We start from the raw sequence: 18,471 nt of genomic DNA on the forward strand, positions 1-18,471 counted from the left end.
CCGTTTACAGCAGCGCAATCGTTCTTTCTCGTAAAAATCACCAAAAGTAGTAAGTGAAGACATGTTTTAAATTAATTCCATTCAAAAGATTTCTTGAGTTCTTGAGTTTCTCCTTCGTGTCTAATGCAGAGTTCCACATTTTCGCTGTGATAGGCACATGCTACATATTTCTCGAACTCCACTTGTTACTGTAGAATATGGAGCATAGAAAATTTCCATAAACGCTGCTTTCAATCTTAATGAGTGTATATTAAAAAGAATTGGAGCTGAACAACTGGAAGGAGATCTCTGGTGTAAGGATTATGACGGTGATTAGAATTACTCATCAGCAAAAACGCTAAACTTCACCTACATTAATACATTACAGAAACTGTAAACAACTCTGAACAAGTGCTCGATTGTTATTCATAACATCACATTACTAGTAATTTAACCTCGTGTACAACAGAAAAGACATCTAAATTCCAGTGACTACGGTGGAATGCAAAAGTTACCCACACGTCATGAAATTGCTTCAGTTCGATGGAGAACCAAAATGTAAACGATATCAGTTTAGCTAACAATATTTCGGATACTTGAAGTGGCTGATTCACGAAAGCGAGGAGAGAGATAAAAATGTTCTGTGTACTAGGCTCAAGGATCCCTACGCTATAATTTCAGCTCGCTCATGAACCTGATCATTATCAATCATGCTATATAATAACGGGCTTGGTCTAATACCCGTATACGTATGCGTGTGTGTATGTGTGTATACAAACGAATTGGGAATGGAGAGAGATGGGTCCCACGGCGTCGGATAGGTGTGCTGTCGCCACAAGGCGGTAAAATGGAGCGGGACGGGTCCCACGGCATCGAGTGGGTGTCCCGCTCTGCCACGCAGAACCGCGCACTGACACAAGGTGAGTACGTCGAGAAATGAGGCGTTGTGAATCGTTTCATAGTCGCGAAACCACGTGCGTTGCGTTGCGCCTCTATGTACTCCTTTAGTCGCAAAATTAATTATCATATATCATCTACTCGCTCGCATGTCTGTTTCTCCGCGCATTCCTCCCTGTTGATCGAAACATTCCTTCAGCAATTGGAGACCGCTACAAATGGTATCTAACTGTTTACATGATTTAAAGTAAACACTATCTTTATCACTGCGGTAATAACGTTTACGTTATTCTCATTTTAACACATCTTGCTGCGAGAAGAGAGAATTAGAACTTATAATTGGGAACAAATTTTGAAGTTTTTACGGTATCGAAGGAATACGGAAAAACTTCTACTAGCGTTCACGAACATTTTGAGTGAGTCACACCAATGATGTGACGTTAAAAGGTTAAATGCACGTAGAATCTGAAACCATTCATGTAATATTCAACAAAAAAACCTTTTTATCATCAGGGAGGATCCGAGAAGAGGGATCCGCTGTCAATGTTCTTCCAACCACATGTCTTTGTAAAGGTAGTTACATTATTAAGAATTCTTGTAAATCTTCTTTATACATTCAACAAGTCTGGATTAGTTTACAAACACTACTGTGTGGTTTTACAGCATTGTTTTGATTAAAATTTAATACGAGTCATGAGTTTATTAGTATCCAAACGTTTATCATTCAAAAATATCTTCAAATCAATCATTTGCACTGCTCCTTCAAGGTCGCGACATTTCCTAGAAAACAATATCTCGTCAGGTATTCAATACCGCAATTTTCTTGTTTATTTTGAATTTTCGGGGAAATTTCACTACATTCAAATTTTTATCACAATTTCTTTAAAGGCATCACCCCACGAATCTGAGCTGGTACGGATTTCAGGTGGAGTACTCGAAAAAAAAACTCGTATACGGGATCGTAGATTATGGAGAGAAGGGTGATTCTGTCCATTTCTTCCTAATTGCCGTAAAAAACGGCCCGGACGATACGGCTTCGAGCGGTCCGGCGCGCTATTTTCTACAGTGAGTTCGATTGGAGCGCGCCAGCCACATGTCCGTCCATAATCTACGATCCCGAATACGAATACTCCACCTGAAATCCGTACCTCCTCAGATTCGTGGGGTGATGCCTTTAAAGTGTTCCCTGTACATTTATAATTTTAATATTTGAGAGCTGATAATCGAGTTTCTTCTAGTGAAACTGAAGGAAAGGTCATTTAAACGACTGGAAGAAGTTAAGCACTGTTTACTATCGCTAGAAAGGCACGACGACATCACTAAGAACAATCGGAGGAATAGAGGATGAAATATTTGTAGAACTCTTCATACATAGTTCCATCACCATAATTGCATACGCTCTGGAAGAAGTTGTTCAATTAGTGTAGGATGATTGACCAAGATTTGTAGAGAAGTACACTGTAGACACAGAAGGATAGCTCTTGTTTTGGTTTTGCGCTTACAGCGGAACAGCGCCAAGCGTAAAACCAGCAGCAAAACACGAAACAATACTTTCAATAACCAAATTCATCAGCAAGGTTATGCTATTCCTAGTGTAAACAGTTGTTTTGTTGCACAATTTGATCACTTATCTACATTGTTTGCTTTCACTTCATATCTCGGTCAGGTGTTAAGATCTGCTTGTTATGGACAAAATGGTGAGCCACTGACTCGTCCGACTTCTGGATTTTAAGGGTTTACTTCGCGTTCTCATTTGCAAACCTTACAAACTAAATATATTCACCAATCTTGTTGAAAATATAACATTGAACATCTTCACGATCGCCTCCCAATATAGTTCACAAAAAAATTAAGCACTAGTATTTTTGTTTTTAACTTTTCAACAGCTGCTGACAGAATAAGACTTTCCAATCAATAGCGGCCCTTCTTCTGATCATCTAAATAACTGTGATTGTAGATAACTTTTGGTGTCGAAATTTGATTTTAATAGTCCATAATAATACTATGATGGCAGTTAGAGGATGAACTGTCTGACGTTAATTAGTCCGCTTGGGATGCGCCACCACGTTCCCATCAATTCAGAATCGTTTGAGGTTCACGGACGCGTAACTATTTAGCTTTTACAATGACTTGCAGGTGCTAGTCGATGTGCCAGCTCAGAGTTTTTATCCTCCCAAACAAGTCCGGTACCAATTTATCGACGCCAGGGGGGTGAAATGCTTGGAATTTGGGAACTCAACTGAAGTCAGCATTTCACTGACTATGTTGGAAATTGACTATGTTGGATTAAGAAAAGTTACAGACCACGAGTATGCACGCGATTCCGCTCAATTCTCCTAATTGTCCTGAAAATGGCACTGGAACCTTTCTTGTAACCCGATTGAATCTCCCTACGAGTGACTTAATAACGTGCTATGTCTACGAGAGCAGGCACATGCATTTCGTCAGCGAGCAGACAGGCAATGAATGGGCTGCTGACGCAGCTTCTCTCGCTTGCTGATAGAAGTGGGACCCACAGCTGCTCTCGCACACGCAGAAGTGTCACGTTATTAAGTACGTCGTAAAAAAAAACTCGATCGAGAAGGCGCGTATACTCGTGTTCTACATCTCTAGCCCTGTTTTGTCCTGGAGACATCTCAGCATCGTCAACTTCGAGATGAGAGGCTCAATTATAGAAACTTCAGGATCTGTCAGAGAAGAATCTGGCACATTGTTCTGCGTGGTCAATAAGTTTCAAAAAAGATATCTTCATCTGAAAAAAAAATGACTGAAAAATGTGAGCGCTTCTTCCGCTGCAAAGACATGGGTTTGGAGAGTATTTTGAAAGGGCGCTTTGAGGCTAACGGTTCCCGTCGAAGGTTCTCTTGTTTCATTGAACGATGCGACCTTGATTTCTTGAGGTCCTACTTACAGTTTTTAGAGACCCTTTTCCTAGGTTAGGATTATCATCCATACGCTGGATTTCTCACATCGACAGCCAGATAACGCATAGTCAACTTGAGAACACCTCATCGACTGCCGCCCATTCTGCTGCGTGCGAGGTTCGAAGTGCGACAACGCGGCAAAACGAAGGAAATAACAAATCCAATAAAATAGAAGTATATAAAAAATTTCCCATTCTTCTCGGTCATGACAAATCCTGACTTATTTCAGAATCTAAATACAACATTGATTTTGAACGAAGTAAAATATCCAGCTGTCTAGCCTGATTGAATTTATATATAGCTTACTGTTATACTCGGATCAGGACAACCTGGACCTCCGAGTAGTTGCGCAAACGCGGGGTTGACCTTTGGTTTCCTGGCAACTCAGACTGCAGGAATTAGTGGGGTTAGCGGTGGTCCCAACCGATCGCAACCGCCAGCTAAATCGCTCCATTTCGATCGTAGCCACTCACACAAACCGCCCGAAGCTCTAGGTCGTTCCGACTACAACTAGATACAGCAACCAACCTGATGAAGAAACACTTTCTCAGAAGTTCGCTTGATTGTTTAAAGGCAGCATACCCCGAATCAAATGTGGTGAGGGAATCCACGGGTAAAGTTGAGGTCGTTGATTGCAGGATCCGAGGTGGCTTCGCTCACCTCTCTCTCGTCGTCGTAAAAACGGAGTGAGAACCGCTTTACTCCCTACGAGGAACGTTAGAACGCTCCTCTATGCATGCGCTCGGGTCCCCTCAGCAATCTATTCATGGTTTCACTTGAATAGGAAGTCAAGGAGAACTCGATGACTTTCGACCGATGCGCAGCTGGATGCGGTGCGTGTAAAAGGGTGGCGCGTTGCAACTGAAATCGTCGTCAAAAACGGAGTCTTTCACGCCGTTTTTTTACTACGATTAGGGAGAGATGAGCGGAACCACCCCTAATCCCGCAATCTACAACCCCATCTCTAGTTTCCCTTTCGACTGATTCCTTTAGATTCCTGCTATGTTGCCTTTAAGTGCTGTTTCAGTCCAACGGTGAAATCAGATCAGTGCCTTTCTTGCAATCAAATTAAATTTAAATCGCTGATTGCAGCACAACATACTAGTCAACTGACAGGTTGGTTTTTGTGATAGCAAAGCAGTTCACACTGTTGGTAATAAGAAAAACATGGTGTCCTAGACAATTTTAAGAATACAATTTAGAAATTAGTAAAAATTTTAACAATTTTATGTTTTGAAAAAAAATAGCTTACTTATCTAGGTAATCCTGCACCAGGCATTCCTGCACCTCCGGTGACCTGGTGTTGCCCTTTCCGTCTGAAAAGAACGGATTTTTAAATTCCAAGCGAGACCTACTTGTAATTTTATGCAAAAGGTGAATAAAATTTGCTGCAAATAAACATACACTCGGAACGATTTATCGTCTGGTCCAGCCACCTTTGTTGGTGCATCATCTGGAAACAATTTTAACTTGCTTATGCATAAAATTTCCCAAATTACGGTCAAAAGGTCGTAATTTGATTTCAGTGATAATTCACCAAAAAATATTGTCTACCTTTTCCCATTGATTTTTAACGCCCAAGAAATTTTTCCTTTGTTTGAAACTCTTGGTGAAGCCGCAAGAGCTCGCCTCAATGTTTAAAAGCTCATTGCGCCAACTACGCGCGATTTACCAACGACATCCTACCAACGAAGAGTTCGGAAATTTCCCTCAGAGATATTGTGAACACTCAAGGATGTGTTCAGACACAACACGCCAATCTTCGACTCTATACTTACGCGAACGCAATGACGAATCACTTCGAGCTACACTCCCAACCGAACCCGACGGTCCCGTGTACACACGAGTACATGCGCACCTTGCCGCAACACTCGACGGAAACCACTACCTCGTCCAGACTACCCCGTCCAAATGGGCCATATTCATGCGGATGAGTGCAATTTCCACATCCGCAACCACCGCCACCATGAAGAAAACTTCCGCGCAGTTCGGATACTCACAAACACTCGGCGCGGACGTTGACCTATTGTTTCACATCTCCATCGTTCTACTGCTTCTGCCGTTTCTGTGAAATTACGCGTATCGCTCATCGGAGTTCCATCTGCAACACAATGGCTCTTCTGGATTATTTGTGGACATCTTCAAGAGAAGACGTCGCAAAGTTGAAGAAGCAGGAACCAACAGTCCAGACACTCTAAAGCTTTCTTACTTTACCTTTCATCTGTGCACCTTTCTGGGCCAGATCAATCAAATGAAGATCATCCGCTGAAAATTTCTTGAGGCGCCATCTATCAACAGCGCTAGAGGTGTTGACACAAACGAAGGACCACGTGACACCAGAATGGAAGAACCGTTTCCCCACCATGGGGTCGTTCCTTGAATTCGACAACGCCGTCTACGCCGGAATATCGTAATACGAAGAGAAAAGTGGGCATCTGGGATCATCATCCGACGAACCGGAGGTCCAATGTATTTCGTGTTGTGGATTTCGGGACTCGACACAGTCAGCCACGGAATGAGACGATATAACAGTCACCAACCAACTGTTGAACGTATTCGATTTGACACTGTTCTTCAACCGTCGACAGCTTCGTCGTCACCACCGCTCGTTCTGTTACGACGCTCGACGAAGCCTACCTATATGGATCCACCATTCCAAGAAGCTTCTTCCATACTTAATATGTGAAAAGCGTTGACTAAAAGTTTCACTGGACAAGCATTCCGTTCAGTTAAAACTTTTTTCTCGCGAAAAAGACAGAAAGTGGCAAAGTTGAGGAACCATCACTAAATGAGGCGTCTTCATTTCCTTAGCTTAGCTTACTTCTTGGTTACTACGAACGCCAGCAATCTTTTAGAGATTGTTAGATGTGATATTTTCTCTCAATATTCAGTGTCTTCCTCCGTCGCTTACCTTGTTGTTGATCTCCAGGTGCTTGCTCAAGAGGCGATAAAACTTTGAACCCAATTTTACCTTGTTTGTCGACGTAAACGACGGCACCTTTATTGTTCTGAATAGAAAACATTTATAAATGAATTGTGATTACGCCATTTAGCACTAAGAAAGTACCGCCTCCGGCTGATATCGAGGAGCTGTGAAAATGGTGATTAGTTTTCTGTTACAAAAGAAGCCGTATCCTGACATCATCATCTAAGATGAAGAGAATACTTCAATCTGCTTTCCAACAGAAAAATGAGCTGTTGGTGCTTACTTGATGAGCCCTCACTATGAGATCCACCCGCAACTTTTCGCAACATTGTATAACAGCATCTTCTCCAAAAAATGTGGCAACGCCACGAACTGTATTTGGTGCGTAACTAAATTTAACACGACATGCTAGTCCCTAAGGTTAAAGGGAATCAAAATTATGGGGACAGATACCCTTGAATATTTAACATAGGGTCAGCCCAAAGGAGATCCATAGCAAGAGGATTCCCATTTGGCTCGTCCAGTGGTCGTGGAATCTGAAAAGACTTTAAGTATTTTTAAAAAAAAAACATATCTACAGATTGCTATTTGTTCCCAGCTATTTCTAGTAGCTGTTAAGCAAAACCACAGGAGGATAGAGTTTGTATTTCAAAGGCGATTGGGCGTAACTGGATTGCAACGCTTAAACTTCAAATACCAAAATTAGACGATCTTTTGCCGTTTTATCAAATTTACACATATCTGTTTGGCGTTAACCAAAGACTGTAAAATGCACCTTGTGTGCATTTCAAGTCTGAATCAATTAAATCCAGTGACTGGCGTGGGCCTACAGGTGGTACTGTGAGTATCGGGATCCTTCCAAACAGATACGGTAATAATTTGTCCAAAAAAAAAACGAGCAGAACCCTAGTTGGGCTTGGGAGGTATCTTAGCATCAACTGCGCAGTGGTGGTGACTTCCTATCACTACTCTCTACCCATCCATCCAATAAAGGATAAAGTGTCCGGCATTAATCAATTCGCTTCGAGTTCTCCAACGCGTTCACTTCAATTCGGCATCGATTCAGGTTTTCGAACGCGTAACCAGTCTGTAAAAAGAATTGCGGGGCTAGCCGTTTTATCAGGTCAATGTTTCTTTTCCTCCCAAACAAGGCTGGAAGGCTGGTACCAATTTATCGGTACCAGAGGGGTGAAATGCTTGGTTGCCACTAGGACGGATCCGAACTATTGATCGATCGTACAGTCACAGCGACACCTATCGATTCAGTTGCGCACATCCCCTACACTACCAGCATACGTCAAAAAGTAAAGTAACGAGATAATCGTGACAGATCTATATGGTGGTTACTTCAGAGATGAACTGATACAGACAGAAAAAAAGATGCCTTTAGTAGTCTTTCTTCAGTCACATGGATACAAATTGGGATTGATGGCTTTCTTAGACATTCGAATAAAACAGTCTTTTTTCCCTTTTTCTGCACATAAATCTCAATCTAGTTGTATTTTAGAACGAGGAATAAGAAAGTTAACTCGTAGGGGCCAACTTTACGTATATCTTCTAACGAGTTCAAGTAGGCGGATATCCCTCCGTGCATACACAAAATTTTCTTTCCAACAAGACCTGCCAGGGGCAGCCAAGCAAACACTTCATTGAATCCGAGCCACAGCCTTTCAGCTTCTTCCTTAAAAGGATAGAACAATAGAGGTGAAACTTAAAAAAATGGAAAAGAAGTCTTTGGAAATTCTACTAGAACAAGAACCTTTTCGAAGCGATCAAGGATTTCGTCATAAAATCCGTACACACGATTGATTCCTTTACACTCATGATTGCCTCGTAAGAGTTGATACTAAAGTAGAAGTCAAATAATTGGGGATCCTTTACAATACTGAAGTTGGCGTTACTTTGGTTTACCTTCCGAGGAAACAAAATCTTTAGGGTTAGTACAAGGCAAACGCACTCCATTGACCGACGACCACGATCCACATAATCGCCAAGAAAGATGTACTAAGAATTATGAGCTCACGCTCGACTTCATTGGAAACTTGGCTTAGAAACCTACTTTCACTCTCATGCTGCCGTGTTGATTACCTTCAGAAAATTTGCTAAACATGCGAAGCAAATCGAAGTACTAAAGTCGCAGTCAAAATTATTAAGCATTGTTTTTTCAAAATCTAGCTCGAACCACCTGGCCATGTATGTCCCCCACAATCACAATGGGTGGATTGATTTCTGCGAGCGTATTTTCTTGTTTTAACAGCTCTAAACTGCATTTGATGACGTCTTTCAACTCATCCGCGGTGTATTTGATCTGCAAACAAAGAGCATCTAACTAATTCTGTTTACAAGACAAGTCACTTTGTTAGCTCATATTATTATTACAAAAGGGCTCACAAGAGATTGAAATGTGGTTCATCGATACTTATGGTAGAGTCAAAACGACATGAAGTACGGTACAATTGCGTACGCGGCTTCTCTCGAGGCGGTGCGGTGGAGCGCTGCGGTTAAGAGCGCACTGGAACCCTTGCTGACACCACTCATCGGTGCAATTTGCGACAGTCTCACTTCGCTTCCAACCGCTGGCTCCACAGTGCCGATTCGAGCACTTACGCAAATGCACTGTGCATCATGTCGTTTTCACCCGACTATAACTCAGTTGGTCGCTTTCCCGTCTTATGATGTCTCCACCACACCGCTTCGAGCGCAGGCGCTCACGCAACCCCACCGGTGGTTCATTTCGTTTTGACCCTACTCTAGTGTGTGCATAGTGCACTCTCTCTGGACCACTTTTTATCTCACTGATAGTTTTCTCGTTTTCGTCTTTTTTGTGAAATTGTACATTACTCAAGTTACTTCACCGTCGTAGGAATAGCTATACTCATGATGTTGAAAAGGTTAGCACGGAGCCAGGTGTTCCTGATCGTTTTCACTACATCCTCGATGCTCTTATATGCTCCCCAACCCGCTCGTCTCCTCCTGCCCACCTAGCCATGGGTCAGGTCGTTCATCATGTTGATTTCCCGACCTAGATATACATAGCTGGAACATCCGGATATATTCGTTCCCTTGAACGATTGGGCATCAGAAACCCATTCATTACGCATGAACATCGTTTTTTGCAGATTCAGCTGAAGACCGATGCATCCACATGTTTCGTCGAACTCGGCCAGCATTCATTCCGCTTGGCTGATGCTAGTTGTTTTCAGTACGATATCATCAGCAAAGCGCAAATGGTGTAGCTGCCGACCATCAACCTTCACTTCCATTTCGTTCCATCCCAACTTTCGCATTGCGTTCTCGAGGGTGGCTGTGAATATTTTGGATGAGCTCTTCACGGAGTCCATCGGAGCTCCTCTTCACGTAAATGATGATATTCTTGTAGAATGGCAAAATTCTGGTCATGAAGGTGCTGTACAACTCTCGAAGTACCTTTATATACTGAGTAGGGATGCCTTGGTGTCGAAGGCTTCCATGACAGCTTCCGTCTCAGCTGAGTCGAAGCCCTTCTTCAAGTCGATGACGATGAGACATAGTGACACCTTGTACTCTCGTGATACCACAATGAGTTCCGAAACAGTGTGAATGTGGTCAATCGATCCAAGACTTTTCAATCCTATTAAGGATCACTCTCGTAATAAGCTTGTAGATGACGGACACTAAGCAGATTGGGCGATAGCTGCCAATGTTATGTGGATCTCCCTTTTAAAACAACAACATGGTATGCTTGCTGGTCTTCCCCTCCACTGTTTAGGAAGCTTGCATTCCGACAGATAACGTGTAAAGAGCCTCGCCAGTGTGTTGATGAGTTCGGAAGCTCTGTTTTAAGTTTTAGGTGTTGATGAGTTCGGAAGGAGTTGGCGGAAGGTTCCTTAGGTGTTCTGGTCTTATTCTGGTGGGACCGGATGCCGCACGATTTCTTACCGACTTGATGGCATGTCGTACTTCGCACGGAAGATTCTCTGGTATGACATGTTTGTTTCCCCTCGGATGGTGAAGAAGCAAGGAGACAAGGCTGCCGAAGAGATAAGAGTATGAGTCGTAGATGATTTTGCCCATTCACCTTCTCGATGCAATGGTTGTTCCTTTCGAGTTCCGGAGAGCAGTCATCCCCGCCTTGCGACTGGCGAAGTCTCAACGGGCATGGCGGATGCTTTTTCCCGCCTCTGCAGCTCTTCTGCTCTTCTCTCTCTAAGGTCTTCCTTTATCGCCTCTCTGCAAACTCTTGCGGACTAGGATGTGAATTCTTGGTTCTCTGCGGCTCGTGTTGCTGCACGCTAGCGTATCAGCTTAAGACTTTCAAGAGACAGGCGTCTCTTAGTGGTTTTAAAGCTCTCAGCCTTCTTTGTGCAGTCGTGAAGGTGTTCAACGAGCCGTTCACAATCCTCGTCGATGTTGTCCATTACGGAATCTTCCCAGAAGCCGTCTAGCGTAGCCAAGAGATCCCAGTTAATGATACTTCTGGTATTTGATTTTTTTTAAATATAGTTCTGGGACGGGAGAAATTTGATGATTTTTTTTTTCAAAATGATAGTTCTGGAACGCTCTCTGAACTTGGCGGCTTTCTCTTTTATCCTTGTGAAGGAAAATCTTTCCTCGGATGAGGCGATCGTCCGATCCCGCATAGAACTTCCGAACAACAGCGACGTCCGTCAGGCAGAACCTTTTGCTGACGATGATGTGGTCTATTTCATTACGGTACCCTCCACCGGGTGACTCCTACGTCCAACGTATAGAAATGATCTTCTGGAATTGCGAGTTCCCACTGGTGGTCTTAGTCGTCATGATGAAATCGGAGAGCCTCTCTACCTGTCCATTCCATTGAAGGCTGTGGGTCCCGATGTGAAGTTCCTCAGGCGTTCTTTTTGGGCCGATTTTGGCGTTGAAATCGCCAATTATGACCTTGTACAATGATCATCTCGGTAGAACTTCTCCAGGTCCATATAGAAAGCTTCGACTTCCTCTTCTTCGTAGCTCGATGTTGGAGCGTAAGTGAGTCATAGCTGGGGTTGGATCACATCTTCTCATCTGATTTCATCCGATTTCCAAATAGATCCACTAATTTTCTGTGTAGGCTAACTAACTCAGTGACTCGATCAAAATAGCATGTCAAAAGATTGAGAATTCAGAGCTTTTCGGATTTGGATGAGGCAAACTCAAGAATTCTAACTTACATGTCGATCATTAAGCACGTTACTCATTTTGAGGTGTCGCTTGAGGAATGCCGAGTAATCCACGCCACCTGGAGATAGGTGCGCCATGGTTGGCTGTGGTCCTTCACCAAGCCGCTGAAGTAGTGAGAGGTGAATGATACAACCTCACTTTGTGGGAGCTTTTATAGTGAACTCATCCGCCTATCAGGCAGATACCATGCCTTCCACCAGAAAATCTGAGGTGTGTTTCATTTCTTCGATTCACTACAATAGATAGCAGTCTAAATGGATTTCTACGGTATTGGTGAGCTGCAGGTAAGATTATTGGCTACTCCTCCGTCGGCGATAAAGACCAAGGCTGACGCATACAAATTGTTACCAGGAATGGTTGCTGCCTAGGCGACTGTACTATCACAATGACCCATGAAAAAGACCAAATTACCATAGATAATATTGGTCACGATTGCCATGGGCGGCGGGGTTTCTGAAGTATTGTCAAGCTAAAACGATCTGAAACTCGGTGAAGCTTCACAAACAGCAGCGTTTGAAGAGGCAATGACGGGGCTGGCGGTCGAGATCGAGCTGAGACGATCGCCAGTGTTACTCGGATTGCAGCGATGAGTGATGCTAGTGAGGGTCCCACTCGATCCTAACCGCTATGCTGCTCTGTGCCATGTTTTGATAGCTGCTTACTGGCCCTCGCCGGGACTCAAGTCGTTTTTAAATATAACCTGAGCATATTTTTAGTTGCACACTTCATCGCTTTGTCTCACATCATATTTCAGTTTTACATCAAGAAAACCGACGAAAATCTTCGAAAGGCTCTTCAACTCATCCTTGCTCTGGAACAAAAGATAGGAGGGTATGTAAGCAGTTCGTAATCCGAAGGCAGGTACGAGCATCTCTTATCCAGTAGCAGCAGTGAAGGTGCTAAACTGCGGTGCGCGTTACGCCTTTCTTTGACTGGGTCAGGGCAGAGGAAATAGTGTCAAACAACGAAATACCTTTGCGCAGAGGCGACGGGTACACCCGATCACCCGATTGAACACAATCCATCCAAAAATTCATGTTGGAAGTCCTTGGTTACTGCAACGACTGAAACACTTTTCAAAGTGACTTCAAAGTCAGCATCTTCAATAATTTTTGTCTTTAATTTTTACCAAACCGAGAGAAGCACAGTGTTGAAGACATGAAATGTCCTCAAGACATTGCCACATAAATACAACTGCTAAAGAAATTTTCAAAGTGTGAAGGTTTTTGCGGTATATGATAAAGGTTGATGGGTATCGGGTTATTAACAGCAACAATGAGAATGAAAAACTACCGCTACAAATCCAGGAATAAGCGAATCCCCAAAAGCTCTGAAGATCCAATAACAAGCAGCGAACTACAAAGTCAGATAACTTAGGGACTATGCAGCACTGCAGGTCCAGGATTCCGATTGTGTTGCAGGCTTTTTCATCTTTAGAGTTCATATTGATGAACGTTTTGAATTGGTACCCTTACCTGAGCCCAAAAGGAATTCAAAGATTTGTGGAAGAATTTGTTCTTTATTACCGTAATAACTGATCGAATGACTAACATTTTTGCGGTAAAAATAATTCCATTTCACTGGTGAGTGTTTTTCTATGTATAACATACTAATAATTAACAATAAATTTAATTTCTACTAAACGCGACTTTGAAGAAAAAAACCTGGAGGTTGCAAACTTTCGGAGAACATGTATTACAATCAAAATGAATATGTTATTAGCGCTTCAGCAAAATAATACATAGGGTTCCTTTCTCTAAAACAGAACTGCTGCATTCAGAAATGCAATTAGTTATACTATCTGTTAATAGGAATTGTATCACAACACACTTTTAAAAGTCCGATAAATTATCCAGAAATTATCAAAATCTACGAATGTCTTCAAAAGAAAAGAAGCTATTGTCAACTGGATGTTGCCTATGTCACCTCTGTCTTTATGAGTTATTTTAATCCCGTGATTCCATTCCTTAAGCTATTTAGTTGGCCCGAAATGTCTTGAACCAAGTTTTACAATCCTCTAACACAATTCCGATTTAATGACCATCATGATCCGCTACGTATGTCGCCCGCTTAACTAAAATATCAGTTCTAGGCGTCCACAACTCCACAGCTCCGAGTCGAAGAAGCGCGAAATCTTACTTACCAACTCTTTCTTATTATCGAATTTTTGCTCTTCTAGATGCACTTAGACTGCTCCTTGCAGCGACTTCTGCTTCGGCCACATGTAACACGTCTCTTCAGCGTAAACACCATGGTCAGTTCTCTTACGCTTCAGCCAAACTGCATCTGATCTTGCTTATTCTCCTGACTTAGCGCCGTCTGACCACCATTCGCTTCGGGCACTGAAGCTGCATCCAGGAGAGGAAAATTCGAGGATAGGAAAGAGCTGGAAGGTGAGATGTTACATTTTTTGCGATGAGAAGCCGTCATAGTTCTTTTGCACCTGTGGAATCGACAGTCTAGTTAGACGTTGAACAAACGTAGCGGATCATGATGGTCATTATTTGATTGAAAGATATCTATGAACAGTAAAGTCATAAATGTCTGGAAAAAAGTGTGAAATTTGTTGGTATTGCCGCAAAAATGCGCCGCTTCCTAAGAAAGAATGAGCACTGAAGTTCACAAAAAGTTCAAAACAGCAGAGTTAAAACCCAAATGTGGATATGAAATAAACAACCATCGAATAATGAGCCATTCAGATCTACAGGAGAATTGGCTGCTTACCGTAAGGCACTGAAGGACATTCGGTATGACATAGCTGTTATACACAAGAACATGCAGACAAAAGAAGTGAAATGACACCATGAAATCGTCGCAGAAGAAAATGTTTTGTAAAGTCACTGCTTATCCGCTGCCCACTTATTGAAGTAACGATAAGCCAATAAACAGTTTGCGTTCCTCCGCTTTTTTTCAGCACTGTAACTATCATTTATAGTTAACACACATGACAGATGTGTTCAATCCAATGAGCGCGATGTGTCTTCGATTGAAAAACGGCGGAAAGGAGAGGTAGCGTGTGCCGAGTGGAAAAAGGGCACGGGAGGTGGCAGGCGCGTTCACCCACTTGAACACATTTGTTTTTTTTTTTTTTTTTTAAAAAAAATTTTTTTTATTTTTTAAAACTACGGGGGGGGGTGTGGCGCAATCGGTAAGAGGTTCCGCTGTAACTCCACGATCGAGCGATGGTTCGAAACCGCTCTAGAGCCAACCAACCCTTTCTTACCTTCAGAGTCGATAAATCGGTGCTAGACTTGTCTGGAAGGATAAAAACGCTGATTTGACACACTGGCTCGCCCCTGCAGGTCACTGTAGGGTAGACAGGCGTTCGTGAACGCAAAAGATTCCCAGTTGAACGGAACGCGTTGGCACAACGCAAGCCGATTACGTTGCGCCATTATACGCCAGATACGTCATTCTTTCACTTCATTTAAGTAGCAGATTGGCATAAGATGTAAGACTCACTCACTCAGCAATAAAACTCTCCTTTTTCGCAACCTTCCAATAATCATTGATTTGAAGAGAAATAGTCCTTAGTGTAGTTTCCAATGGCTCTTCATTTCGCTTCATTTGCAAGGAGGTAATCAATCATGCAATCTTCATCATGAAATTGATTTTCTTCTTTTAGTAAAATCCTCTACGAGACCATCCACAGGTTTATTTGGGCTGCACTTTTGTAAGAGAAACTAATGGTACCTCGTGTCGTAAAAAATCAACGAATTGGTGCTGTTTTGATCACATTAACGTTTTTCGATCTCTGATCGTGCACGTTCTCACAGTACTACGTGCTCTGATCCTTCCTGCTATCTTCTTTCATTATTATCCTTCTTTCTATTTCTTTTATTCTTTTGCTCCTCAGTGTTGTTATTAGGCAGTCTTTACTGATTTGCTTCTGCCGTATTGTTATTAGTGCCCATGTATATGTTAAAAAATATTGCAATCAGCGACAATTTTTTGTGGAGGATTTTTATCACCTTCTGCTGACAATAATCCCAAAAACTAATAAGATAATTAGCAGTTGAATAAAATGAAGATCAGAGGTGGTTGCTTGATTGCTCACCTTAACGGAGAAACAGCCGAACAGATACGAGGGATTTGTTCAATTACGGAGCGTAGGCTAGGAAACTATGAGCATCACCAAACAAACGCAGTCGGTGGAGTGCATAAAATAATCTTTCCAAAGAAAGGCATAGTAGAGAAGAAATCCAGCATTCTTCCGGTTAACTCTTCGATTTATCTTGTGTAGAAAAAATGGACTACTGGTCGGGCAAGGAGCGATAAACGAGTTTTAGCATCTTTGGGTGAACCTAAACGAACCTCTTTCAACCTTGATCGGCACCTACTGAGCCGTATGTTGGCCATTTCAAAACATGCGACCAGAATAAGTTTTAGCGGAATAACTGAAAGAACACATATCTGGCTAACTATTCGCGAAATAAATTGCAATGTGCAAACAATACACATATTCCACTAATTGTGCTGCAATTGAAGGACGAGTTCGGGAGGATTTCGATATTGGCTTTGCGGCAGTAGCAGATGAGAATAGGGAAATAGTTTACAAGTGACGGCTAAACCATACAATATCCCCAGATATCGGAAGCCTCTGACTGCCAAACGAGGCGATTCTTTCCTGATGATGTGATTGATGATGTATTGAAGGTGCACGATTCCTTCTGAACCTCTTTTGTGGACCTGGAGTCCCTAGACATGCACTTGTGGAAAAATTCATAGCACGAGGAAAGACGAATGCAAAAGCATTGAACAAGTAGAAAACAGTTGATAAAACAAAAGAAAAACTAGACAAAAACTAGTTTTTCGCACTTATGCCAATGTAATAGAAAGCTCGAAGGAAAAGACAGAGCGGCAAGAATCAAAATGTTGCAAGGTTCCGTTCCAGAAAGACGATGACCACTGAAAAGAGTAAAATGCGACGAAAAGCAGAAAAAAAGACTAAAAAAAAGCTTCTGTTCCTGGCAATCGTACCAAATTATGGTCCTTCTACATAAGATTTGCTTATGTTCGCCTCCTCAACCCGTGTTACATTCGATCAGAACACTGTTGGAGGCGGAGGCAATCGTTCTTATTTCAAGTTTCACTAAGAATTTCTTATATTTCAATTAGCAGGATTCATGAAATAAATCCACTGATTACTAGTACTAATAAATTCCATTCATTTTACAAGTGGGAATACATCCCTCATTCCACCACTCGTTCACATACGTACACTACACTATACGTACGTACGTTATACTATACACTATACGTTTCATTTTGTCAGTCACTTAAGTGTAAAGTGTTGCCTCGTAGGGTGAACTATAGCGTCCGATTGATGGATCAATAGGTGTTATTTATTATCGCGTTTTTTCTGCCTTGTTCAAAAACAATGTCCCAAATACGGCTACCTACTAGTGGAAAGAAAGCCAACATATCCCGAACGCTGAATTAGAGAACCATTAGATTCTGTGTACTATTACTGCAGTCGTTTACAGAAACGGGATCAGATCAAAGGAAAAAACAAAAAATGCCTTCGAAAAACCTGAGGAACCCCATCTATAAAAATACTGCGAATATATGTATATATATATATATATATATATATATATATATATGCATTTGTATATATGTGTATTATTTATTTGTATATTGCAAAGTAATGGAACAAAAGCAATAAGGAGAAGCAAAACAAAGAACAGAACCGACGTTCTCTGCACCTTTTCTACTCTTGTTTCGATCCTCTTATTAAATGAATCTTAGTCGTGCACAATTCCAATTTTTAATTTCAATTTCGTTTTCAGTTTTCTCGCCATTTTCGCCAACATTGTTCAGCGCTTGCCAGAAGCAGATCAGCCCTAAGCAACGCGGGTACTTCTTTACTTTACAGAATATAATTATTCAGTTAAAAGGGAAGCTGTGTGGTGAATTTAGAAAAAGGATCTAAGATGTGTGCAGAAGTGAAAAAAAGAAATCTCTTTCTTTCTATTACTTCTTCAATCAATAATTAATTAACACTAATTAATAATTAATGTTAGGGTTACCTCGGAAAAGCAAAAAGCACCATCAACATCAACATAGTTATGTACGCAAGTGTAGCGTAGCCGGTAAGAGATTTCACTTCGACTGCACAATCGATCGGAGGTTCGAATCCGCCCTAGTGCTCATCAAGCCTTTCATCCCTCCGGGGTCGATAAATTGGTGTCTGGGAGGATAAAAACACTGACTTGACATATCGGCTAGCCACTGCAAGTCACTGTATAGGCCAGTTACACGTTCGTAAACCTCAAACGATTCTGAATTGAAGTGAACGTGATGAGCCATCCGAAACGGATTGATAACTTCAGACACTTCATCTCTTATCCTTTACGATAGCGACGAAGCTTGACTGTGTGGAGAGGAAAATGGTTTAAATGTGTGCTTTATTATTTCTTACTAAAGATATCCGTTCACAAATGATTTAGAGAGGATTTACAAGCGTATAATATCTAGAAGACTGTGATATCCAGCCGGCCCACCAAAATTGTCATTAGAAGCCATCTTCACAATTTGATGTCTGATGATTTCCTCATGTCCATG

At 41.9% G+C, this 18,471-nt stretch overlaps 2 protein-coding genes across 4 annotated transcripts; one reads left to right on the forward strand and one right to left on the reverse strand.

Annotated features, from left to right (window-relative positions):
* Positions 1 to 1,550: 1,550 nt before the first annotated feature.
* On the reverse strand, positions 1,551 to 11,981 carry RB195_002619 (uncharacterized protein; the record flags this gene model as incomplete). Of its 2 annotated transcripts, none has more annotated exons than XM_064199968.1 (14): positions 1,551 to 1,656; positions 5,053 to 5,066; positions 5,098 to 5,116; positions 5,205 to 5,253; positions 6,712 to 6,808; positions 6,868 to 6,948; positions 7,010 to 7,115; positions 7,180 to 7,262; positions 8,270 to 8,407; positions 8,486 to 8,572; positions 8,638 to 8,730; positions 8,786 to 8,854; positions 8,912 to 9,034; positions 11,895 to 11,981. In XM_064199968.1, 14 exons carry the CDS (start codon positions 11,979 to 11,981, stop codon positions 1,551 to 1,553), a joined length of 1,152 nt encoding a protein of 383 aa, XP_064055848.1. The 2 variants fall into 2 exon arrangements, with proteins under 2 accessions (XP_064055848.1, XP_064055849.1); XM_064199967.1 differs by lacking the exon at positions 1,551 to 1,656 and adding exons at positions 2,174 to 2,276; positions 5,801 to 5,901 and having other exon boundaries at positions 5,053 to 5,116.
* A 177-nt stretch (positions 11,982 to 12,158) lies between these two features.
* RB195_002620 (uncharacterized protein) lies at positions 12,159 to 14,703 on the forward strand (the record flags this gene model as incomplete). 2 transcript variants are annotated; one of them, XM_064199969.1, is made up of 6 exons in its annotated part: positions 12,159 to 12,188; positions 12,659 to 12,735; positions 13,212 to 13,267; positions 14,084 to 14,158; positions 14,218 to 14,297; positions 14,604 to 14,633. In XM_064199969.1, 6 exons carry the CDS (start codon positions 12,159 to 12,161, stop codon positions 14,631 to 14,633), a joined length of 348 nt encoding a protein of 115 aa, XP_064055851.1. The 2 variants fall into 2 exon arrangements, with proteins under 2 accessions (XP_064055851.1, XP_064055850.1); XM_064199970.1 differs by lacking the exons at positions 13,212 to 13,267; positions 14,084 to 14,158; positions 14,218 to 14,297 and having other exon boundaries at positions 14,604 to 14,703.
* Positions 14,704 to 18,471: the final 3,768 nt, after the last annotated feature.

This window comes from Necator americanus, chromosome IV (assembly GCF_031761385.1).
Source record: "Necator americanus strain Aroian chromosome IV, whole genome shotgun sequence".
In the NCBI taxonomy this organism is placed as follows: domain Eukaryota; kingdom Metazoa; phylum Nematoda; class Chromadorea; order Rhabditida; family Ancylostomatidae; genus Necator; species Necator americanus.